General features: G+C 60.4%; 2 protein-coding genes across 3 annotated transcripts in view; both read left to right on the plus strand.

The window, feature by feature from the left end:
- DOCK2 (dedicator of cytokinesis 2) overlaps window positions 1-7,080 on the plus strand; it is a 373,603-nt gene extending 366,523 nt beyond the window's left edge. The window contains exons 47-52 of the mRNA XM_008147631.3: window positions 330-467; window positions 1,759-1,886; window positions 2,675-2,849; window positions 3,969-4,089; window positions 5,409-5,560; window positions 6,394-7,080. Coding sequence (XP_008145853.1) covers window positions 330-467; window positions 1,759-1,886; window positions 2,675-2,849; window positions 3,969-4,089; window positions 5,409-5,560; window positions 6,394-6,453 — 774 coding nt within the window. The 3' untranslated portion in view covers window positions 6,454-7,080. The remainder of the gene's footprint in view (window positions 1-329; window positions 468-1,758; window positions 1,887-2,674; window positions 2,850-3,968; window positions 4,090-5,408; window positions 5,561-6,393) is intronic.
- A 10,307-nt stretch (window positions 7,081-17,387) lies between these two features.
- On the plus strand, window positions 17,388-19,919 carry FOXI1 (forkhead box I1). 2 transcript variants are annotated; one of them, XM_008147628.3, is made up of 2 exons: window positions 17,388-17,964; window positions 19,372-19,919. In XM_008147628.3, exons 1-2 carry the CDS (start codon window positions 17,388-17,390, stop codon window positions 19,917-19,919), a joined length of 1,125 nt encoding a protein of 374 aa, XP_008145850.2. The 2 variants fall into 2 exon arrangements, with proteins under 2 accessions (XP_008145850.2, XP_054573020.1); XM_054717045.1 differs by having other exon boundaries at window positions 19,642-19,919.
- Window positions 19,920-24,180: the final 4,261 nt, after the last annotated feature.

A 24,180-nucleotide genomic window follows, 5' to 3' on the forward strand; every position in this document is an offset into this window, starting at 1 on the left:
CGGTTTCCTCTCCCCTGGTCCCACACTCCCCCGCCCAGATGCCACAGGGCAGAGACTTTGCAAACACCCCGCCTGGAGCGGGTGCTCCAGCCCTCCTGCTGGGCAAGGCCGGCCGCTGCAGCTCTCCCTCCCCCTCTCCCTCCCCGTCCAGAGCAAACCCCAAGCCTGCAGCTTTCTGTTTCCCAGGGCCCGTGACCCCGTGAGAAGGTCTCAGGGGACCGGAACACCCCGGACATATTCTCAGCAGGGCCAGGCCTTCAGCCCCTCTTGTGCCTGGACCCACTCTGAGGCCCAGCACCCAGCTCACTGGCCACCACCCTCCTCTCCAGATCCCCTTCCTGGGAGCTGGGATTAAGATCCATGAGAAGCGGGTGTCCGAGAATCTGCGGCCCTTCCACGACCGGATGGAGGAGTGTTTCAAGAACCTGAAAGTGAAGGTGGAGAAGGAGTATGGTGTGCGAGAGATGGTACGGAGGTCCCTGGGGTGGAGGGGGGAGGTGGGGATGGGGAGGAGGATGGGACCGGAGGAGAAGGCCCCGCGGGCCCCGATGCCTGAGCTGATGATTCAGGGGAACCTCCCTGTGCACTTGACCCCTCCGAAGTCGCCCCCAGACAAACACCAGTTATAAACTGGGCCCTGGGAACTGAAGGGACTGTGCTAGTAATACAAGCTACACGGATGAAGCACCTACTATGTGCCTTGTCTGATCTAAGCATGTGACATCTGCTAGGTCATGTAGTCCTCACTGCACGTCTGTGAGGCAGGAGTGATTTTAACCCTAATATCCCTTCTGGAGGGTCAGGGGTGGTAGTAACTTGCCAGAGGCTACCTAGCGAGTGAGTGCAGGTCAGAATTCACACCTGGCTCCATTGGCCTCCAAAGCCAGTGCTTCCGGCCACTCGTAAGCTCCACGGACTAAAGAGGCCGTTGGCCTGGTACGCACAGGAGCATCTTTATCCTCTTCCCCAGAAAGTGGGATCATAAGACGTCATCCCAGATGGGAAAGCTGAGGCCCGGAGGGGGCAGTGAGTGCCTGGAGCAGCGCCGAGGGGACCTCGGGTCTCCTGTCTCCTGTCTCCTGGTGCAAGAGTGGCTCCCTGAGTCAGTGCAGGGCTGAAGCTAACTGTCAGAGCAGGTCAGCTTTCTCAGGTCAAGGGTGACGTCCACAAGACGCCCCTCCCAAATCAGGACAGCCCAGCGAAGAGACTCAGGGTGAGGTCTGGGAAGGTCCCACGCATACTGCCTACTCGGCTGGCCCCTGGATGCAGGGTGGCCTTCCAGGAAAGCTCACCTGAGCCTAAGTGGCCTGAGTTTGTAGTGCTATTTCATTACACAGACATGATTGGGTGAATCATTGGTCACATGATTGGAATCCATCTCCAGCCCCCATCCCTCCTGGTACTCTGAGCTGGGCTTACCTGGCTCAAAGCCCAGCCCTCTCATCACATCCTTGGTCTTTCTGGCCTGGCCGGCCCCTTCCAGAATCTTCTCATTAGCATGAAGGGCCACCATAAATAACAAAGACACTCCTGTCACTGGGAAAATTGCAGGGACTTAGGATCACCTCCCCTGAGCCCTGGCCAATTCCTTATCCAACCAGCCCCTCAGCCCCGCCAGCCAGGGAGTTGTTCTGCTCTGCTCTGCCCCACGGCCCACCCCCCGCCCAGCTGGAGGATGAGCAGCAGGAAGGGGAGCAGGTACCCCAGCTCCCAGCGACCTGTGGGGCCAGGCTTTCACCGTCCTTTCTCCCCCCGCAGCCTGACTTTGAGGACAGGCGAGTGGGCCGCCCCCGGTCCATGCTGCGCTCCTACCGGCAGATGTCCATCATCTCCATGGCTTCCATGAACTCTGACTGCAGCACCCCCAGCAAGACCACCCCCGAGAGGTCAGTGCCTGCCCCACACGGCCCCCTGGGCCCCCTGCACCCCGGCCCAGCCCCCATCATGCTCCTCCTCCTGCCCCAGCGCCGCCCTTCCCCCACCTTCCTGCCCTTCCCTCCGAAAGCCTTCCCCACCCTGTGACGCTGCCATCCTGCTGCCGCCATCAAAGGGGCATTCGAGGCCCGGGAGGCAAGGGGGCTGTTCCCGAGGATCCGGCAGGACCCGCCTGCCCACAGCCCACAGAGCAACCCGCAGAGCCCGCCTGGGTCTGGAATCATCTCCCAACTCCCCATCACAGAGGCCTCCTCCTGCACGCCCCCTTACCCCTGTCAGGCCCCCCTCCTCCACGTCCTGGGCCTTCTGCTCACCAGGCCCTACTCAGCGACTCTGATGACAGACACTATGAGTCCAGCACTCTCCACGGGCCAAGGGTGTGCTAAGGGGTCCTCAGACCTCATCGCCGTCTCTCACAAGGTTACCGCCAACACCTCTGTTTCCTGCAAAGGAATAATGGCTCAGAGAGGTTGAGTGATTCGCCCAAGGTCCTTCAGCTAAAACGTGGCAGTGCCCGAATTTGAATCCAGATCCAGATCTTTCATCGATTTCCTCTTCTCACCACCAGACTTGCTTTGTATTTTGAATGCTTGCCACTTGGGCAAGTGGCTCCCCAAACTCTGCCAGGTCAGCCGGCTCCCTCCCGGCCCGTGGCGACAGCCCAGCCAGCCTGGGTCCCTGCGAGGCGGTCCCACGGGGGCTCTCACGGCAGTGCCACTCGGTCCCTCTCGCCCTTCAGCTTCGACCTGGAACTGGCGCCCCCCAGGGCGCAGAAAGCGGAGCCGGTGGAGCCCATCTCCCCGCCGGGGAGCACGCTGCCGGAGGTCAAGCTGCGCAGGTCCAAGAAGCGGGCCAAGCGGAGCAGCGTGGTGTTCGCCGACGAGAAGGCAGCGGCCGAGTCGGACCTCAAGAGGGTGAGCAGCGAGGCAGGCTGCCTCAGCACCAGCCTTAGCAAACCTACTGTGCGCTGGCATGGTCCCCGGGGCTCCCGGACATGGCCCCACCCAAGCCTCACTTTGGCCGTGAGGTGGGTGTGACGCAGGCGGCGTCTGAGGACAGGGAGGTGAAGCGCTGGCCGGGGCCATGCAGCCTGGACACAGCGGAGCCGGGATTTGAACCCAGGCCGCCGGGCTCCGGCCTGGGTGTCTTTACTGCCATCACAGCAGCTCTGTGAGGCCGGGAGAAGCGCCTGCTTCACCCACTGAAGGGAGAACGGCCCTCCCGTGCTGGGCCAGGTGTTTCTACCTCTCCTGCCCGCTGGCCCCGGGCCCCGAACCACTCTAACCTCTGACCCCGCTGGGTTCCTCCAGGGCAGTGGGAGCCTGGCCAGAGGTGGCTCCTGCCCAGAGAGGTGGCAATACGAGTCCCGTTTTTCACAATCCCAGGGGGAGTCATTCACATGATAGTCTAAATCAGTGGTTCTCAACCTTCCTAATGCCGTTACCCTTTAATACAGTTCCTCATGTTGTGGTGACCCCCAACCATAAAATTATTTTCGTTGCTACTTCATAACTGTAATTTTGCTACTGTTATGAATCGTAACGTAAATATCTGTGTTTTCCAATGATCTTAGGCTCTACAGCAGCGGTTCTCAACCTGTGGGTCGCGACAACAGGTTGAGAACCGCTAGCAGGGTCGCCTAAGACCATCGGAAAACACAGATATTTACATTACGATTCATAACAGGAGCAAAATTACAGTTATGAAGTAGCAACGAAAATAATTTTATGGTTGGGGGTCACCACAACGTGAGGAACTGTATTGAAGGGTCGCGGCATTAGGAAGGTTGAGAACCACTGGTCTAAATGAGTGCCACACGCCACCCCTGCCCCCGCCCTGGGAGCTGTATAGTGGGCAGCCTGTGCGTACGACACGCAGGCACGGAATGATGCAAAACAGAATAAATGAACCTGGCGGGGGGCGACAGAAGCCTGGCCAATCCCTCGTCACTAACTTTCCAGCCCAGAGCTGCCTCATGCTGAGTCTGTGGTGTGTGTGTGTGTGTGTGTGTGTGTGTGTGTGTGTGTGTTCAGCTCTCCAGGAAGCACGAGTTCATGAGTGACACCAACCTCTCGGAGCATGCGGCCGTCCCCACCAGGGCATCCGTCCTCTCTCAGATGAGTTTCGCCAGCCAGTCCATGCCCATCATCCCAGGTATGCACCCTGCCACCGCCAGCTCGGGCGGGTAGAGATGGTCCGGGCCACCAGCCTGGGGGTGGAGGATGGGTGTCCAGACAGCCAAGTGGGCCCGACGCCCTGTCCTCTGAGCTGTTCTCCACCCCACGAGCTCTCCCAGGAGCCGGGGTCGAGGCCTGCAGAAACCCGGGCCTCAGGATTCACTGGAAAAGCATTCATCACGCCAGGTGGCCCTGCTTTCTCAGCGAGCCAGGCCTCCCCGGGGCCAGCAGCGGGTCCCTAAGCTCCGTGTTCTCTTTGGGGACTGGAACTTACCACCGCATCTTACAGGTGACGAGTGTTTGATGCATGGATGCTGCGTACCTCCCCGTCACCCATTCACTGTCCGGCGAGGTTAGCAGCCCACAGACGACCCTTCCTGGTTCATAGGGGGGACCCTGAGGCCCTCTCTGGTCACATGGCACGCCTAAGAGCACGCCATCTGGCACGCAGCAGTCTCTAGCGTCTGCCACTCTGTGCCAGGCTGTCTATGCCAGGGGCTGGGGCAGAGAGGAGCAAGACAGGCCGGCGCTGCCCCCAGACATGGCAGGGGGCCTCAGCCAAGACGCCTGCTGTTCCCCCAGTGCTCACCGGTGCCCGGCCCCGTCTCACTGCTTCTCCCACTATTTCATTTCCGCCTCCGTGCCCACCTGAGGGGTGCCTGGTGCCAGTAGCCGCACCATGTGGATGAGGAAAGAGGCACTGAGAACGCCAACCCCTGCCTGTCACCGGCTAGTCACGCGGAGGCCGGGTTCAGACTCAGGCCTGCGCCCTGGGGCCGCCCCAACACTGCCCGCCGACCCCAGGAGAGCCCTACAGGGAGGGGTCTGCGCGGGCGCCAGCCCTGGGCCGCACAGCACTCTGGGGGTCTGTGCTCTTACCCCCATTTGGCTCATGTCAAGACCGAGGGTCAGAGGTCGCTGATTGCTCGGGTCGGTGTGACTCTGAGCGGTGTCACACCCCGTCCTCACGGGCCCTGCCGCCGGGGAGAAAGAGAAGCCAGGGTCCGGGTGTTGGAAGGGGAAGGGCATGTCCCAGAGGAAGTCGGGGCCCTCCCCACCTGAGCCCCCGCGGCCGGCCCAGAGGCCCTGGAGGAGGGTTCGTGGGGCCCGCAGGCAGGCCCTTCGCTGTCCAGGGGCTGGGACACGCCACCGCTCCTGCCCGGCTGTGCCCTGTCCTCCCCGGATTCTGGCCCTGCCTGTCTCCCGCCTGCCTCCCACCTGCCACCTCATCACTCACCCTGCCCCTGGGCCGCGCCTCCCACCTGCCACTCACGCCTGCTCTCCCTCTCCCTCCAGCCTTCACGCTCTCGGTGGCAGCTGTGCCCGGGACGGAGGATGGCAGCCGGTCCCCCCGCCTCAGCCAGACCTTCCTCCCTTTCTCGGAAAGCGACAAGAACGACAAGAAGACGCTCAAACGGAAGAAAGTAAACCAGTTCTTCAAGACGATGGTGAGGACCCAGATGGTGGAAGGAGGGGTGGGGGCGGGGAGGTGGAGAGGGAAGAGGCAACAGAGAGGAAAAATGGTGTATGTATGCATGTATGTGTGTGTGTGTGTGTGTGTGAGTGCGTGAGTGTGTGTGAGTGTGTGTGCGCGCGCGCGTGTGTGTGTGTCTGTGCACGCACACATGTGTGTGCGCGTGTGTGAGTGTACACATGTGTGTGTGTGTGTGCGTGTGTGCGCGCACACATGTGTGGTCACCAGGGAGGCAGGGTCAGGCTCCAAGGGCCCTGGTCACTCCTCTGAGCAGCACTGACCCAGCTGGGCTGCGGATTGTGCCAAGGGTGTGCAGGCCCCGGGTCTCGGAACCCATACTGCCCTTCGCCCAGACCGCCCTTCGGTGTGCCCGTCAGGCCACATCAGGCAGCTGGCTTTGGAAGAGTTTGGGGAGTTTTCTATTCAACTTACATTACAAAATCCTAGTAATTAGAAGTTAGTTTCCGAGCCCCAACTATTCAAGTACATCTGCTGCCGTTACTCAGCGGCCCTCGCTCAGGATAAAGAAGGAGCCACTGGAACTTTAAACGGGAGCTCTGCTTCTGTAACAATGCCGACCCCTTCCCCTCTCCCGGGCGGGTCACAGGCTCCCACCAGCTCTCTGTCCGGGAAGCAGCCAAGCCTGTGCTCTCACCACTGTGTGGCCACACGCAGTGTCGGGGGGCCCCCGCTCCCTGGGCTCTGGGCAGGGGTCTGCTTAGGGGCCCTCAGGATTGGGACTGAGGAGCCCCACTTTGGTGGCCGTGAGATCCCATCTTGGGGGGTGCTGTTTCTTCTCCCACACAGCTGGCCAGCAAGTCCTCCGAGGACAGCAAGCAGACCGCCGACCTGCCCTCCGACCTGTGAGACGTGCCCGCCCGCCCGGGGCTGTGCTCGGGCCGGGAGAGGAGCTTCCAGAAGAAGCGAGCTCGGGCACGGATGCCTCGGGAGCAGGGAGCCTCCGATGGACCTTCACTCAGACAGAGGGAGCGGCCGACCTGGCCCAGAGCTTCCCGGTGACACACGCCGGGGGGAGGGGGGCGCGGACACCCACGGGTCCCGGCCGCCTCTCCGCTGCGCTCTCCGGCGTCCTGGGCACATCTTGTCCTAGCCCGGCTCTCAGGTGTAGGAGCTGTGGTTCTGGCTCATTCCTAAGCCCTCGTCCTTAACAGAAAAGCCTTTTAAATACGCTTTTATTTTATTTTTGGTTAACAGTTTTGTACTTTACATTTTTTAATGACAACACCCAGTCTTTTTTCTAGCTGATCATCTCCAAAGTGTTGCTATTTCTTTCTGGCAATAAAAGTGGTTCGGGCTGAAACCGGTTTGGCTCAGTGGATAGAGCATCGGCCTGCAGGACTGAAGGGTCTCGGGTTCGATTCCGGTCAAGGGCATGTGCCTTGGTTGCGGGCACATCCCCAGGAGGGAGTGTGCAGGAGGCAGCTGATTGATGTTTCTCTCTCATCGATGTTTCTAACTCTCTATCCCTCTCTCTTCCTCTCTGTAAAAAATCAATAAAATATATTTTAAAAAAAGAAGTGGTTCGGTTGCGTACTTCTGAATCCGGCTGTGTCCCTGAGCCCAGCCCCGGCCGGTGGCTCCTGGAGGCTGCGGGAAGGCGAGAAGGCCAGGGCCTGCCACCATGTGAAGGGGCCTGGCCCCAGCCCACCCTAGAGGCTAAGTTGCCCACCTCGTTCCCGCCACCCCCGAGAATCTTCTCCATGCCTCCGGGACCTTAGGCGCTGAGTGCTGGGGTACAGGGACACCAGAATAGTCTTCCAGAACATTCCTCGTGCGGTTTGCACCGTGGGTAGTTTCACATGCCTTTCTCCCTTCTGGAAAGAGATGGCAACACCACCCGACCAAATGCGTGAGCGTTAGGGAAAGAGGGGGCTGAGGTCCCCTGGACGGAGGGCCCTGCCTTTGGGTCCATCACCGGGTCAGAGGTGGTGGCTTTCCTTGCAGGGACCCCCAGGCTCCCGAGGTGAGGCCCCAGGGAAGTGAGGGGCTCCTCCAGGGAAGGAGGAGGGGACAGGAAGGCCACCTCCGCGCCTGACAGGGCCTGCAGGGAAGGGTTCGGGAGGCTGAGGGCTCACTTGGGAAGCAAACTGATACCGGGTGAATCTTGGGTGCGTGGCAACATGGGGTTCAAAGCTCAAGCCATTGAGAGACCTGGGGTGGATGCTCCACTCTGAGAGCCCGAGTCCCTGGGGATGGTGAGGGGAGAGCATCATGGGATGGTGAGGGGAGAGCATCATGGGATGGTGAGGGGAGAGCATCATGACGATGGTGAGGGGGGAGCATCATGACGATGGTGAGGGGAGAGCATCATGGGATGGTGAGGGGGAAGATCATCATGATGATGGTGAGGGGGGAGCATCATGGGATGGTGAGGGCGGAGAGCATCCTGACGACAGCTCAGGTGCATTCCACTCTGACTGCCCAGCTCAGAGTATGGACGCAACAAGCGTTAACTTCCTAAATCCTGACAGCAGCCCTAGGCGGTGGGTCTGTTATCCACATGCAGAAGCCACGGCCCAGAGGCAGAAGGTGACTAGATCGCATGCTTGGTAAGTGGAAAGGCTGGGATTCGAACCCGGGCAGCCAGACCATAGGTGGCTTCTCTCCACTGCCCCCCCCCCCCCACCCCGCACTGTCCCTCGGACACCTCTGTGCGCAGGACCTCTGCGTCCCTGTAGCCTCTGTTCTCCCAGCCTCTTCCTGGGGGCCTCCTTGTCCCCATCCCCTCCCCCAGACCCAGACCCAGACCCGGTGCTGGTCCAGCCTCCAATTTCCTCAACAGGCTGAGGCCTCTTATGGTGGTGGTTGGGGGTGGTGGTTGGGGGTGGTGGTTGGGAGTGGTGGTTGGGGGTGGTGGTTGGGAGTGGTGGTTGGGGGTGGTGGTTGGGGGTGATGGTTGGAGTGGTGGTTGGGGGTAGTGGTTGGGGTGGTGGTTGGGGTGGTGGTTGGGGGTGGTGGTTGGGGGGGGTGGTTGGGGGTGGTGGTTGGGGGTGGTGGTTGGGGGTGATGGTTGGGGGTAGTGGTTGGGGTGGTGGTTGGGGTGGTGGTTGGGGGTGGTGGTTGGGGGTGGTGGTTGGGGTGGTGGTTGGGGTTGGTGGTTGGGGTGGTGGTTGGGGGTGGTGGTTGGGGTGGTGGTTGGGGGTGATGGTTGCGGGTGTTGGTTGGGTGTGGTGGTTGGGGTGGTGGTTGGGGTGGTGGTTGGGGGTGGTGGTTGGGGGTGGTGGTTGGAGGTGGTGGTTGGGGGTGATGGTTGCGGGTGATGGTTGGGAGTGGTGGTTGGGGTGGTGGTTGGGGGTAGTGGTTGGGGTGGTGGTTGGGGTGGTGGTTGGGGTGGTGGTTGGGATGGTGGTTGGGGGTAGTGGTTGGGGAGGGTGGTTGGGGGTGGTGGTTGGGGATGGTGGTTGGGGTGGTGGTTGGGGTGGTGGTTGGGGTGGTGGTTGGGGGTGGTGGTTGGGGTGGTGGTTGGGGGTGGTGGTTGGGGTGATGGTTGGGGTGGTGGTTGGGGTGGTGGTTGGGGTGGTGGTTGGGAGTGGTGGTTGGAGGTGGTGGTTGGGGGTGATGGTTGCGGGTGATGGTTGGGAGTGGTGGTTGGGGGTAGTGGTTGGGGTGGTGGTTGGGGGTGGTGGTTGGGGGTGGTGGTTGGGGTGGTGGTTGGGGGTGATGGTTGGGGGGGGTGGTTGGGGTGGTGGTTGGGGGTGGTGGTTGTGGTGGTGGTTGGGGGTGGTGGTTGGGGTGGTGGTTGGGGTGGTGGTTGGGGGTGATGGTTGGGGGTAGTGGTTGGGGTGGTGGTTGGGGGTAGTGGTTGGGGTGGTGGTTGGGGGTGGTGGTTGGGGGTGGTGGTTGGAGTGGTGGTTGGGGGTAGTGGTTGGGGTGGTGGTTGGGGTGGTGGTTGGGGGTGGTGGTTGGGGGTGGTGGTTGGGGTGGTGGTTGGGGGTGATGGTTGGGGGGTGGTGGTTGGGGTGGTGGTTGGGGGTGGTGGTTGGGGTGGTGGTTGGGGGTGGTGGTTGGGGTGGTGGTTGGGGTGGTGGTTGGGGGTGGTGGTTGGGGTGATGGTTGGGGTGGTGGTTGGGGTGGTGGTTGGGGTGGTGGTTGGGAGTGGTGGTTGGGGTGGTGGTTGGGGTGATGGTTGGGGTGGTGGTTGGGGTGGTGGTTGGGGTGGTGGTTGGGATGGTGGTTGGGGGTAGTGGTTGGGGAGGGTGGTTGGGGGTGGTGGTTGGGGATGGTGGTTGGGGGTGGTGGTTGGGGGTGGTGGTTGGGATGGTGGTTGGGGGTGGTGGTTGGGGGTGATGGTTGGGGGGGGTGGTTGGGGTGGTGGTTGGGGGTGATGGTTGGGAGTGGTGGTTGGGGTGGTGGTTGGGGTGGTGGTTGGGAGTGGTGGTTGGGGTGGTGGTTGGGGTGATGGTTGGGGTGGTGGTTGGGGTGGTGGTTGGGGTGGTGGTTGGGATGGTGGTTGGGGGTAGTGGTTGGGGAGGGTGGTTGGGGGTGGTGGTTGGGGATGGTGGTTGGGGGTGATGGTTGGGGGTGGTGGTTGGGATGGTGGTTGGGGGTGGTGGTTGGGGGTGGTGGTTGGGGGTGATGGTTGGGGGTGGTTGTTGGGATGGTGGTTGGGGGTGGTGGTTGGGGGTGGTGGGGGTGGTGGGGTGGTGGTTGGGGGTGGTGGTTGGGATGGTGGTTGGGGGTGGTGGTTGGGGTGGTGGTTGGGATGGTGGTTGGGGTGGTGGTTGGGATGGTGGTTGGGGGTGGTGGTTGGGGTGGTGGTTGGGATGGTGGTTGGGGTGGTGGTTGGGGGTGGTGGTTGGGGGTGGTGGTTGGGGGTGATGGTTGGGGTGGTGGTTGGGGTGATGGTTGGGGTGGTGGTTGGGGTGGTGGTTGGGGTGGTGGTTGGGGTGGTGGTTGGAGGTGATGGTTGGGAGTGGTGGTTGGGGGTGGTGGTTGGGGGTAGTGGTTGGGGGTAGTGGTTGGGGTGGTGGTTGGGGTGGTGGTTGGGGTTTGGGCTGCACAGCGGGTTCCCTAAGGTGAGGCGGTAGCTCCCAGAGGCTTGGAATCTGCTGAATTCACTTGTCAAAGGGACAAGGAAAGTGGGCGTGGGCAGAGGAGTGTCCCCAAGTAGCTGAGCCGCTGGGTGGCGCCCACCCCTCCCCCAGCCCGGGGAAAACACCCAGATTCGGAGACGTCCTGAGAAAGTCTACTTTAACCTCTAAAAATTCCCCAGCTCTCCTCTCCTCACTCAACAGTGTGTGGCAATAATATTTGTGGGGTTGTTTTTTTTTTTTCCTAAAAATTATTAGTATCTGTGAGTTCTGTGTGAAGTCTGTATTAAGGGGCCTGGGGCATTCGGTCACGTGGCAGCAACAGCTATGCCAGCAGTACTAACCGGAACACACAGCAGTACTCACAGAGCTGCCATCACCCCCTGCTTCCTTCCCTGGCATCCCCAAACCCGCCCAGGAGGGTCTCAGCCACACGCATGAGGACCCCTGGCTTGGGGAGTTGGTGACGGTCCCTTGTCGCCTGACTGGGAGGGGCCAGCTCTGTCCACTTCCAGCCACACGGCCTTAATCCACACGCTCACTTTCCGCCTTTGCCTGTGGCTCAAGGTCAGACTGCATATTCCATGCCCATTTGAGAGTCTCCTGGGCCATGCCAATGCCGCCCCCCCCCCCCCAGGTAAAGCGGGGGGGGGGGGGAGGGGCTGTGTGTGCAGCAGGGCCCTGCTGTGCCCCTGGGGAGGTTCCCTTATTGTGAGCAGGGTCTGTCCACAACCAGCTAGCGATGACGAGGAAGGGTGCCGTTTGCCGTCAGAGCTCCCAGGGAGGGCGATGGGGCAGGTGGACTGGGGTGAGAGGAAGGACCTACCTGGTGTATCTTTTTCTGTCCTTTTTCTGTAGAGTTTCAGGGACCCTTAGACCGCTCCCTCCAGTCCGCTCGTTCTACAGCATTGAAAGACTCACCCAAGGCCACACAGCTGTGATCAGCAGGGCCCGATCTGGACTCAGACCTGCCTGCCTCTAAGCCTGGGTGTCTTCCAGGTGATGGCCCCTTGGGGGGATCCCTCACTCCGTCGTTAAGCACCCAGCACCCAGCGTCCCCTTGCCTTTTGCTTGCCCTTCCTCTGCCTTTGGATGACAGAGCTCGTATCTGTCATTCACACTTTAGTGTGATTTAGGGAACAAGCTTCCTCTCCGAGCCTCATCTCTAGTGTGGAGTGGGCGCTTCCTTCCTTCCTTCCAGTCTTCAGGCTTAAGGAGGAGAGAAGTTGAGAGAAACAAAGGGCCCTCCTCACATCGACACCCAGGCTGCTCTCTCCCTCCAGACAGCCTAACCTGTTTGCTGCTCCTTCTGAACCCTGGATGCCTCTGCCTCCGGTTTCCAGGGAAACAGACCCTCAAGCAATGACTGAATGCCCATGCTTTTGGGGAGGGGGAAGGGATGGCTGAGCAGAAGTGAGTGTCAGTTAAAAATGTGTGAGTAAGTCAGGCTACAGGCACAGCACAAAGGTGGCAAAATCGCAAGGTGTGAGCCTCAACACTGACTAGCACAGGGCCCTGCACACCTCGAGCTGCTACTGTGAAGGCAGCCATTCGTTTGCTGAATAAACAAAGGAATGAACTACTGCCAAGCCTCTCTTCCGAGGCGTTTCCTATTTCGCCTCCTTCGGTCTTTGCAACAGCCCTTTGGAGGAGGTGACCCTGGTTTTTATCCTCATTTTACAGATAAGGAAACCGAGGCTCAGGATTAAGCAACCTCGAGGCACTCGGAAAATATAACTGGAGGAGTCGCGTTCGAATCCAGACCAGGCCCGCTGCTCCCCTTGGCTGCCTTCTAAGACATTTTGCCTCGTTGCCAACCCAGCGAAGCTGAAGTGTTTCCCTCCAGGGGTGCATTTCCTCCTGACGCGGCAGTTCCTCCTGGGAACCTGCCCCTTATAGGGGCTCGGACCCCCTTGGCCTGCCCTGAATATCACTCAGTCTCTGCACTCTGCTCCCTGCTCTGAGAGATGGCCGCCAGAGGGCGCTATCGGCTTGTGTTTCTCCAGCTGCTAACTCCACCAGAGGCTGGAAAGCAGGGGAGATGGCACCAATATGGGTTGCGGCCTGCCTGACAGCCGGGCCAGGCTTCCTGGAGGCCCACGCCGGCCGGGAGGCCAGCCCCGAGCACTGATTCAGCCCTCCTGCACACTGTCCGGGCAGGACGGGAGACATACCTGTAAGCAGTAAGTAGAAAACCTGTGAGCTCTTGTCCCTATTTTACAGATAAGGAAATGGTGGAACAAAGAGGTTAAGCTAGAAGCCAGCTCGGCCCCAATCCCCTGATTCCCCACCCCAGCCTATCTCCACCCTGCCAGGCTCCCGGGAACCCTGGAACTCACACGGGATTGGTGTTTTCTGTGTAGAAAGGAGAAGAACCCAAGACTCCATGCCCCTGTTAAAGGGGCAGGTGGGGAAGGCAGGGGAGGCCTCCCCTCACCCTCGGCTCCCGAGGTCCCTCACGGGAGCTCACATTCACCGAGCACCTGCTAGTGCCTGGTATTAGTCCTCAAAGCAACTTTGGGAGGGAGTTGGGCTTCCCCATTTTACAGATGAGGAAACTGAGGTCCAGACAACTAGCTTTCTCTGAGGCACTCGTATTCAGGAGTAGAGTTGGGATTGAGAATCGGCAGCTTTGGCCCCGGAGCCGCGCGGTCTGCTCCCTGCGTGCCTGGTGGGTGGGGCCACGGTAGCCGGTGCAGATGCCGCCTGCCTCCTCTGTCTCTGGTTCTTCACCCTCCCCCTGCCTGCTTCGCCACACAATCCTGCACCCCTGAAAGTCAAGGCCAGCGGTAGCGGCCCTGGCTGGCCACAGTCTAGGTGGGGGCCTGGGCATTCACCCAGCGTGGGCTCCAGGACCCGGCAGTACATCGGGCTGACTGCTGGGCACCCAGGGAGTGGCAGGCAGCCCCTCTTTCCCCAGGCATCTCCCCAAATGGAAGGAATTGCCCAAAGTCAGAGCAAATGGCAGACTGCTGGCTGGAGGAGGACAGACACCTGCCCTGAGCCACCTCCCTGCCAGTCCCTGTCCCCTGGCATCCAGCATCCTCCTCCTCACCCTCACCATCAGTTGCTGCCGGGTCCTAGGCTCTGCACTTCCCACATCACATCACTTTTCCCGGCAAAATCCACGAGACAGGTTCCATTTGCAGCTCCATTTAATAGATGAGCAAACTGAGGCCTTTTGAGATAAGAAACACGGCTGCCAAAGAGCAAAGCAGGGGTTGGGGCCCAGCTTTGCCACCCCAGAGCCCACATTTTGATGTCCTAGTGCCTTGTCACAAATGTCCCAATTTGAGGTTCAGAATATGTGATCTTTTTCCCTCTGGACTGTAGCTGTGGCCCCAGCACTCCCTAGGCTGGCTCAGGACCCTCTACCCAACTTTTTGTGTGTGTGTTTTTTTGTTTTTTTTCCCCTGACGTTGATCAGGGCCCATCTCCTCAGACTGAGATTTCCACTTCTGGAAAATTTCAAAAGCCTAAGAAAATTCCACAAAAGGACCCCGTTTATAGAGATATTTGCTTTTTCCCAGAGGTCCTGGGGCTACGCATGGGGCTCCAGGGCCTGCAACTCCCCGACCTCCACTGGGGTCAGGACAGGCCGCACTGTTCCCCACCCCAAGGGCTGTGCAGTGTCAGGGAACTGGGAACGGGGCCTCTGGGGATGCTTGGGGCGCTCTGACCTGAAGGCCTGACCCTGTGACGAGGGCAGGGAGGGCAGGAGAGGCAGTGTCCCAGCCACTGGGCTCTGGGGGAAGAACCAGGGCCCAGGTGTGACAGGGACACTCAGGTGAGCGTTCCTCCAAAATGCTTCTAAGGAAGGACACCCCAGCAATAGGCAAGTGTGGAATGGGGGGTGGGGGACAGGTGCTGACCCAGAACAGCCGTGAACTTGTCATGTGACTCCGGGCCCCTCTGACCATCAGCTACGAATGGCAGGGGCTGGCTGTCCAGTCGGAGTCTGCACTGCGTGTCCCGCCCTGCCGTCCTTCGCTGCCACCCCACCTGTGACCCCTCCCGGCCTGCAGTGAACTTCGCAAACCGGGGGACGATTACACCTATGAAACGTGCCCTGAGTACGCCACAATCACCAGGCTACTGCGCGCCTCTGTGCTCCGTGGGAAATGGTCTACACGGTGACGTTGGTTCCCTCCGTGGATGCTCACAGCCACTCCGGGAGTGACGTGGTAGCCTCCCCACTGTCACCTGAGAACAAGCCAAGAATGTTAAGTCCCGTGTCAAGGTTTGCACCGCTGCTCAGCAGCAAAGCTGGGATTTGAACCCAGGTCCCCCGACTTCAGAACCCCCGTGTCCTCTGTCTTTTTACCAATTACCTCTTGTTGGCCTTTTACATGGAACCCCCAAAGCAAATTACCTGCTTTTGTGTAACCACTTAAATCAGAAATTATAGAAAAAGAACAGCAACTACAATCACATCCAATTTTCCATGCAGAAATCGCAGTTGACAGTTTGGTACTTTTATTTATATATTTCATACACATGAATGAATTCATACTTTTTCCCACCTCCTGCCACTCACGGTATTTCAATAATACCATAATGTTATTAGAACATACACATCTCTCCAAAATAGGCTACAATCTCTGTCATCGTTTGGCTGGTGAGAAGTTCATTTGACCAGTCCCCTGTTGCTGCACACTCAGGTTAGTTACGTTTGGTGTGGCTCCGGCCAGAGGCAGCATTGGGGTGGGCAGCCCTGCAGCTGATTCCTGCTCCGGTTAACGGGGGATGGGCGATCACAGGTGGAGGGGGAGGCTCTGGTCTGCACTGGTGGGTCCCACGGTGACTGTTCTTTAAAAAGACAGCAGTGGAGACCCTCAGTCCAAAAGTGTGGCCTCTTTGCTTTACTCTTTGGAACGAACGTGCAATCAGGCCCCTTCTGAGCCACCTTCACGTGCTGTTCCTTCACATGGTGGGGACAGGGGGTTCCTCAGGGCCTGGGAGGACCCCTCCCACCCAGTCACCCCGTCATCCTCTGGGGACCAAGATGCGGCCAACGAGATCCATCCATGACAGCGAGATCCATCCATGACAGCGAGATCCATCCATGACAGCGAGATCCATCCACGACATCCCACTTTCCACGTGTCCCCACACAGGAGAGGGGAACAGAGGGACCTGCTGGGGGAGGAGGTGGCCTCCTCCTTTGGTCTCAGGCCTGTGGGGCCGGAGGAAGTGAGAGGAAGGTGAACGTGAGGAGGAAGCAGAGGCGTGAGCGCAGGAGGGAGGTGGTGACCAGAGAGGCTGGCTGGAACTTTCCCATCTGCTGACCCCCCGAGGGAAGTCTGTTCAGGGGACCACCGCCCACTCACCAAGCTGGGGGCCTGCCCTGGGTGAGGGGGGCGCTGGAACAAGCCAGGTCCCAACTAAGGATGGAGGCTGGAGCCCCCCGACGGAGGGCCTGGCGGCAAAGCCTGGAGAGGGGAGGAGGGGGGCTGGAGTCCTGCATCTGGAGCCTGAGGCGGAGATGGGCTGGGCGGTGCTGAGGGGTGGAGGGCTCTCCCCTGGCCCGGCTCCCTCCCCCTCCCGGGCCTCTGCAAGCTGAAACACGAAAGGACTTTGATCAGATAAGGGACTGCCAGCCTGCCTGGTCCCTGCAGCCAGGAAGGAGCTGGGACAGTGCAGGTCCACGCTCATTTGTCCCTAAGGCCAGCTCACACACTCTTCCTCTCCTCACGTTATGAGCCCAGCGGCTCCTGCGGAGTAATCCCAGACCTGTCCACAGCCGTTCCCGTTCTCTGCCTGCTGCAGTGTGCGTGCGTGCGTGTGTGTGTGTGCGTGCTCATGTGTGTCCATTTATATGTGTGTGTGCATCTCTGTGTAAGAATGCATGCATGTGTATAGATGCAGTGTGCATGTGTGTGTGCATCTACATGTATGAATGCATGCATGTGCGTGTGATGGGAGGTCACCTATACAACCGGCCCTTCCCCTCCACTCTCCTGATTCCCAGAACCAGGTTCCTTCCTCCACACAGTGTGCCTTCACTTCAAGCCCCAAATGTGGCTCTGACGCGGTGCCTCCCCCGGTCTGGCGAGGGGCAGAGAATGGGGGTCTGTGGGAACGCAGGACAGAGTGATGGGGAAAGAAAAGCAGAGGAAATGAGAGAGAGAGAGAGAGAGAGAGAGAGAGAGAGAGAGAGAGAGGAGCCCAGGCAGAAGTTAGAGACAGAAAAGGAGGGAGAGCATGAGGAGGAGACAGGAGACAGGCAGGGCCCAGGAGGACGGGACAGGGGGGGGAGGGGGGGGGGGGGGAGGGGGGGGAGCGGGGGAAGGAGAAAGACATCCTGAGAGGCAGAGGAGGGAAAGGAAGAAGGAGAAACAGATGCACAGAGGACAGCAGAAGAGAGGGAAGGCCCAAAGGGGAGAGAAATAGGAGGAGAGAAGAGGAAAGAGAACAATGAGACAAAGGAAGGAGGGAGAGGGGCAAATAGGATGAGAAAGGAGAGCGGTGGGGACAGAGGGAAGGACGGAGAGGACAGAGGAAGTGTCTGCTGCGATGCAGGTGATGCAGGTCCGGGCAGGTCGGCAGGTCCTTAGCGGGACTGGTGTGGCCAGGGCCGGGCTGTGGGCAGGGCTGCTGGCCGAGGGGCGGGTCTGCGCGGGTGGCCGCCCCTGGGTGGGGCCGGCGGCCAAGCCCTCGGGGTATAAGTGGGAGCCGGGGCGGCGGAGCACCTGCGGGGACAGCTCCCTGTGCAGGTGGCAGCAGGTGCTCGCGGCGCCCAGCCCCAGCATGAGCTCCTTCGACCTCCCGGTGCCCTCGCCCCCTCACTGCAGCCCCCAGTTCCCCAGCATCGGCCAGGAGCCCCCCGAGGTCAACCTGTACTACGAGAACTTCTTCCACCCGCAGGGCCTGCCCAGCCCGCAGCGGCCCCCCTCCTTCGAGGGGGGCGGCGAGTACGGGGCCACCCCCAACCCCTACCTCTGGCTCAACGGGCAGGCCGTGACCCCGCAGCCCTACCTGCCGGGCCCCAACGCCAGCCCCTTCCTGCCCCAGGCCTACGGGGTGCAGCGGCCGCTGCTGCCCGGCATGTCCGGCATGGGGGGCGGCGACCTGGGCTGGCTGCCCATCCCGTCGCAGGAGGAGCTGATGAAGCTGGTGCGGCCCCCCTACTCCTACTCGGCCCTCATCGCCATGGCCATCCACGGGGCGCCCGACAAGCGCCTCACCCTCAGCCAGATCTACCAGTACGTGGCCGACCACTTCCCCTTCTACAACAAGAGCAAGGCCGGCTGGCAGAACTCCATCCGCCACAACCTGTCGCTCAACGACTGCTTCAAGAAGGTGCCCCGCGACGAGGACGACCCAGGTAACGGACGACCTCACTTCCTTCCTAGCATCCCATTCTAGAAAGTTCTAAATCTGACCATGCCCCCCCCCCCCAAAACTGGGGGTGCTGAGGGGAGTCAGCAGTGAAGGAGACCATGGGCCCTGGAGGCAGGTTGGGGTTTTCATCCTGGCTGGGCCACTGCCCAGTCCATGACCTCAGACTGGTTAGATCCCTGAGCCTCAGTTTCCCCACCTGGAAAACAGGGATGGTGACCGTGCCTCCTCCGAAGGCTTGTGGCCGGGGCACGGGGTCACGCACGCCAGGCTGTGGTGCCCGGGGGTGCCCCGCGGTCGGCAGCGGCGGATGATGGGCCTGGACCCCCCGCAGCAGCTCCTCGCGGGTCCTGGGGGGTGAGAGACTAAAATGGAAACCCAGGGGGTCCCGGGGCTGCTGGGAAGAGATGGGCCGTTTGTTGAACAGCCACCAAGGGCCACATCCAGCTGCCGCCCCGGTTACATCACCCCCTTTCATCCACCGCTGCAGGGCGGCTGGCGGGAAACCCATTGTACAGATAAGGCAAATAGCAGGGGAGACGCCGGCCTCGCTGGGCAGGATGGAGGGATGGGCTGGAATGTGACCGGAGCGCAGGCCTTTCTGACAGCGGACTGCGGACCCGTCCTTCCGAAGGGTGCATTTCTACAACGCGGGGATGTACGGAGCGTGCTGTACTAAACACTCACGTCTCCACGTCCAGAAAGTCCGCTCTGGCCCCATCGCAGGAAGCCAGGAGAGAGTGTGTGGGGAGGGGGACCAGTTCACCCACCTGGAGGCTAGCAACGGGGGCAGTGTTTGTCCCTTCCACAGCCGGCGTAGCCTGGGGCCCAGAGGCAGACAGGCAGGCAGAGCGCAGACCTCACCTCGGGCCCTCGGACTTCCCAGTCACACACCCAGCACTTTCCTTTCCACGCAGCCTGAGGACGAAGGGCAGGTACCACGGGCCCACTTCTCAGACTGGGAAACTGAGGCTCGCCCGGAGTCCCTCAGTCAGTGAGGAGCAAAGTGGAGACTCGAGTCCATCTTTGGACTCCATGCCCGGGACTTTCGGGGAGCCCTGCATTTTTTCCCCCAAGTGTTCTTCCTCATCCGCAATGGAAGCACCCCTCCCTCTCCCCCCCCCCCCCCCCCCCAGTACTTGAACTTCTGAGACTCCGCTGTGAACAAGGTCACAGCCCTCACAGCCCTTGCCTGTCTGTCTGTGAGCACACCTAGCAGCGGGGGGGGGGGGGGGGGGGGGGGGCCCCCACAAGGAGAACCACTTTTCCATTCTCAGTCTCTGACTGTTGTTCTCTGTCTTTCCGGGGTGTTCCCTGTGGTTAGACTTGACCTGGGAGGAATAAGCGCAAAGCACGGTGTCTGTCTCTACTCACCTCCCCCGCTTTCGCACAGGCAAAGGCAACTACTGGACCCTGGACCCCAACTGTGAGAAGATGTTCGACAACGGGAACTTCCGCAGGAAGCGGAAGAGGAAGTCGGACGCCTCCTCGGGCGCCGGGGAGAAGACGGAGAGCGGGCTCCTGGCGGGCAGCCCCAAGAGCGCAGACGCCCAGGACATCTTGGAAAGCACCTCCCCGGGCTCCGGCGGCTCCCCCGAGCAGCGGCCATCCCCCGGGCCCCCGGGCACCCCGTGCCTCAACAGCTTCCTCTCGTCCATGACATCCTACGTGAGCGGGGCCAGCCCCGCCAGCCGCCCTGTGGCCGCGCCGGGACTGAGTCCTGAGCCCGCTGACAAGACGGGGCAGAACTTGGTGAACTTCAACTCCTACACCCCACTCACCAACCTCGGCGGCCACGGGGCCGGGGCCGAATGGGCCAACCCCATGCCCCCCAACGCTCTGGGCTACGGAGGCTCTGTCCTCAACCAGTTCGGCCCCCACTTCTACAACAGCATCAACACGAACAGCGTCCTCTACCCCCGGGAGGGCACCGAGGTCTAGGCTGCACAGTTCCGGAGCCACAGGGACAGGCCCGAGGTCCCCCTGGCTGCCAGACACCTCCGAGCTGCCCAGACAGACAGGAGGCTCAGAGCAGTCGGTGTAAACCTTCCGTGTCACCCATACCTGGACACGCACCCACAACTTTGCACTGGGAATGCTGGTGCCTGAGTGACGGTCGCCAAGGCGGCCCTTGTTGAGCACTTACTGTGTGCCCGGAGCCGTACTAGGCTCGGGAGGCCTAACCACACTATCTAGCTACCTTGTGGGGGTCCTATGAAGGTCCTCATTTAACAGATGAGAAAACTGGGTCATACAAACAGAGCCAGGAGTCAGGTCCTGGGGGACCCCACTTTTGGGGCCAAGGGAGGGAGGGGTGGAGGGATTGAGCAGCGAAGGAAGGTCCAAGTCTGTGTGAAAGCTGATTGTGAGGAGCGCATCCCCTGCCTCTGGCCGTCCATCAGAACTCAGCTCCAGCCCCAGCCCACGCCACCCTGGTCCAAGTCCCGCTGTGGCCCAGCTTCCCGGCAGCACTCCTTCCTCTGCCATGGGGGCGGGAAGCCCAGGCCATGCCCCCCCAGAGGGGCACCCTTGTCCCAGACCCAGAGACCTCCAGCAGGGCAGGGACAGGAGTGGTGCACCCCAAGCCCCCCACCCGGTGCCCCCCACCCGCAAACCCTCGCAAAGACCCGCTTCTTGTGTGCACGTCATGGACCAGTGCGCGGGCGGCGGCCGAGCCTTCCAAGAGAAACAAGGCTGGAGACCCGCTTCCTTTCTCACGGACCGAGAAGTGCGTGTCTGAGAACAGGCCTCACGGAGGGGCCTGCTCCCACCCGGGGTCCGAGAGCAGCTCCTGGGCCTGCTCTTGCTGCCGTATGTACTTTACACACTTCCGTATGTACTTCACACGCCTGCGATCCTTCCTCACAGCACACCCTGGGAAGTGTTTTTTTGTTTTCTTATTTTCTTTTTTTATTAAAACAAACCAACAGAAAACTGTGTGCGTCCCTTCCTTGTGAGTTTCCCTGTCCCTGGGCTTGGGGGGTGGGGGGGGACCAAGGACAGCCTGCAGCTGAGGCCTCAGGGACCACAGGTGACAGAGAATGGGTGCCAGCTCCCTCCCTCCTCACACTGGTGTGCAGACAGGGCAAAGGCCCCAAGGGAAAGAGGGGAGCTTGCAGGGGTGGGGTAGGTGCGTGGAAGGAGCCCATCTATCCTGACACAAACTCTGGGCTGGGCCTCGCCCAGTCTTGACAGCTCACATGGTCCTCATAACTGCACTTGGATCATTTAATCCTCCTCGCGACCCCTGAAGAGCGGGCCTGTCCATTAACAGACGAAAAACTGAGGGTCAGGGAGGTTGGGCAAGTTGCCTGAAGTCCCCAGACTGCTCCTACCCGGGTCTTCTGACGCTCGCACCGCCTCACGCCGCAGTGCAGCCTCTGACGTGACTAACGCTGGTGGCGGGGACAGCAGCACCGCGGCTCCAGGTCACCGAGGGCTGCGGGCAGGCGCTGGGCCCAGTGCCAGGCAAGGGAGCGCTTTTGTCCTCACAACAGCACACGAGTGTGTGCCCGGGCGATTCACAGGGGTGCCTGGCACAGTGCATGCTGGGAGTCACGCGTGGAAACTGGAGGTCTTCTGGTTAGAGTCCCCTCCTCGGATGTGCACACAGAGGGCTCAAGCCAGGGCCCCCTGGCCTCCTGCACAGGCCGCGCACGCTGCCCCCTCAGGCCCAGGAGGGCTCTATCCCGGAAGTAGCAGAGGGGAGGTGATAACGGTGACGTTGATGACGATGACAGCAGCACTCACTGCGGGTTTACCGTGTGCCAGGCGCTGTGTTAGGACTTGACCTGCCCGATGGCATCTAATCCTCAAGACCATCCAATGCAATCAGTACTGTTGTGTCCATTTTAGAGGAGAGAAAACTGAGGCCTGGAGAGAGATTCTGTAACTTGATGAAGGGACACAGCCAGGATTCACACGCAGATTCGGGAATGCCAAGGCCGAAACTCTCATCCGCTGCACCGAGCACCGAGGAGACCAGGACGGACCACCGGAGACCAAATCAGGGAACCTGGGAAGAGGAAACGAGGGGCTCCCTGGAACCGCCTCAGATTCTTTCCTGGGGCGTCCCTTGCCCACGGAGCCCGATTCTCCAGGCCATGGAGGTGGGTGTGGGGTGGCTGAGGGAGGGAAGGGAGGAGGAGGGCCACGGTGTCAGACCGTAAGGCCTTAGAAAACTTGGAATAGGCTGATGCCTTGCTGCACAGAAGGGAAGCCTGAGTCTGGGGGAGGAGGGGACTCTACAAAGGTCACCAGGGAGATGAAGTCATAGAGTTCACACACAGGTCCCTAAAGCCGGACCAGGGTTTTTACCACATTGATCCCATTGCTACCAGATTTGCCCGAATCGACTCTGCAATCCCACCGTCTCCAATGATACTGTCACTGCCTGCCCCCGGAGCCCCTCCCTTGTCACAGGAGGCCTGGCAGGTGCGGGCTGGGCAGGGCCTGGGTGTGAGGGTCCCGGAGAGAGACCCGCCTCCTGGGAGGAGGTGGCCATTTAGAACCAATGTCCACTACACTCCAGCCTCCGTTCTTCTTCAGCCCGGAACGCCGTGGGCATAGCCGGGAAAGGAATGTCTGCTCGCTGACAACACAGAGGCCCTGCCAACTCCTGTCTGTGATGCGCGGGCAGTTCCTGGTAGCAGCGCCAGGAGCTCCCGGAAAGGGAGGTGCGAGAGGCGCCTGGTCACGCTGCTGGAGGGCGGGGCCCAGCTTAAGAAGGGGGTCTCCCTGGTCAGCTTCCACGGGTTGGCTCTGGCCCCCCTTGTGGCTTCTCTTCCTCTGAGAGAAAATGAGAGCGAGGGATGGAGAAAGAGGATGGACGGGGGGGAGGTATGGAGGCGAGAGGTCTGGGTACCCACCCACTGAGAGGTCAGTTCCGTGTACTGTTAGACTTGGTGTCAAACCTCAGACACCAATGTGGGTGGACATTGCATTTATTTGCCCCTGCAGTTTGGCATTGCATTGAAGACATGGTCCCCAACACCAATAAAAGGGCAAAGAAGAGGGCTTCCTGTGTCTGGGAGCCCAGGGAGGCTGCCTGGAGGAGGTGAGGCTGGAGCCAAAGGACAGTAGAAGTCAACTCGTGCAAAGAGGTCCCCAAACCACTGGTTTACACACTCGTCCTCAAACCACCTACCTTCAAGCCTCCAGCCCTAGATCACAGTGACTAAGTGTCCAAGGTCTATGGGGAGGGGGCAGGGGAGTATGCCTCAAAGCAGAACATACATGTAAAATGTATGACATTCTTAAGTGAAAAAGGCAGCAGACTTGGTGACTGAAGCTGCCAGGAGTGGGGGTGGCAGGGAGGGATCAGTAGGAGTCAAGGACTCCCCAAACTCCTGGCCCAAGGAGGCCAGCCGCCCTCCAGCTCCTCCTCCCAAGGGCTTCATTTCTGTTAGCGCGGAGAGGATACTGTAAAGGCCAAGTTACACAACCAAAGAGGAAATCCAAAGGCAGGCAGGGAATAATGGAAAGGACTGTGGCTGACCGTGTGATTCATTATTGTTCTTGAAGGCGAGGAGAAGAAGAAATCATTGATCCTGGATGAAGAAATGGGGCTTGGCTGAGCCCGGGCTGTGGGAGACCAGCCTGCTCCAGAATCCCTTGGGGGCATGTGGTTGAGGAGTGAGGGGGAAGGAAGGGGGGATGGGCCGCAAATACTTAGAGACATTTTGTCCGAGACTGGGGATGGGAAAACCTACAGGGCTGGGTTGTACTGCTTGGGAGGGGGGAGGCATTGGCAACACTCAGCGCTGTCCCCGCAGATGTGCCTCCGTGCCAGTCTTCACCTGCAGGGAACTCCACCTGAGCCCATCTTCTGCAGGTGAGGAAATGCAGACTGAGAGAGAGAGAGAGAGAGAGAGAGAGAGAGAGAGAGAGAGAGAGAGAGAAACATCAATTGGCTGCCTCCCATATGCATCCTGACTGGAGATCAAACCTGCAACCTAGGTATGTGCCTTGACCAGAAATTGAACCCAAAACCCTTTGGAACACAGGATGATGTTCCAACCAACTGAGCCCCCTGGCCAGGACCCCCAAAGTCTTAATAAAAACACAGGGGTTTCCGAAGGACAGAGCAGCTGCCTGAAGGACAAGCCCCGGGCGGCTGAGGCCAAGGCGGCGGGCGGGCTGGGGTGCAGAGAGCAGACGCGGGGCTGCAGCTTGGAAATGGCCTTTATCTCTGCCGCTCAGG

This window comes from Eptesicus fuscus, chromosome 6 (genome assembly GCF_027574615.1).
Source record: "Eptesicus fuscus isolate TK198812 chromosome 6, DD_ASM_mEF_20220401, whole genome shotgun sequence".
NCBI classification, from domain to species: Eukaryota; Metazoa; Chordata; class Mammalia; order Chiroptera; family Vespertilionidae; genus Eptesicus; species Eptesicus fuscus.

Bases quoted from the DNA above. Each gene is read 5' to 3' on its own strand.
- FOXI1 (XM_008147628.3), top strand. From the start codon at position 17,388: ATGAGCTCCTTCGACCTCCCGGTGCCCTCGCCCCCTCACTGCAGCCCC. The intron at 17,965-19,371 runs GTAACGGACGAC...GCTTTCGCACAG, and splicing joins CCGCGACGAGGACGACCCAG to GCAAAGGCAACTACTGGACC.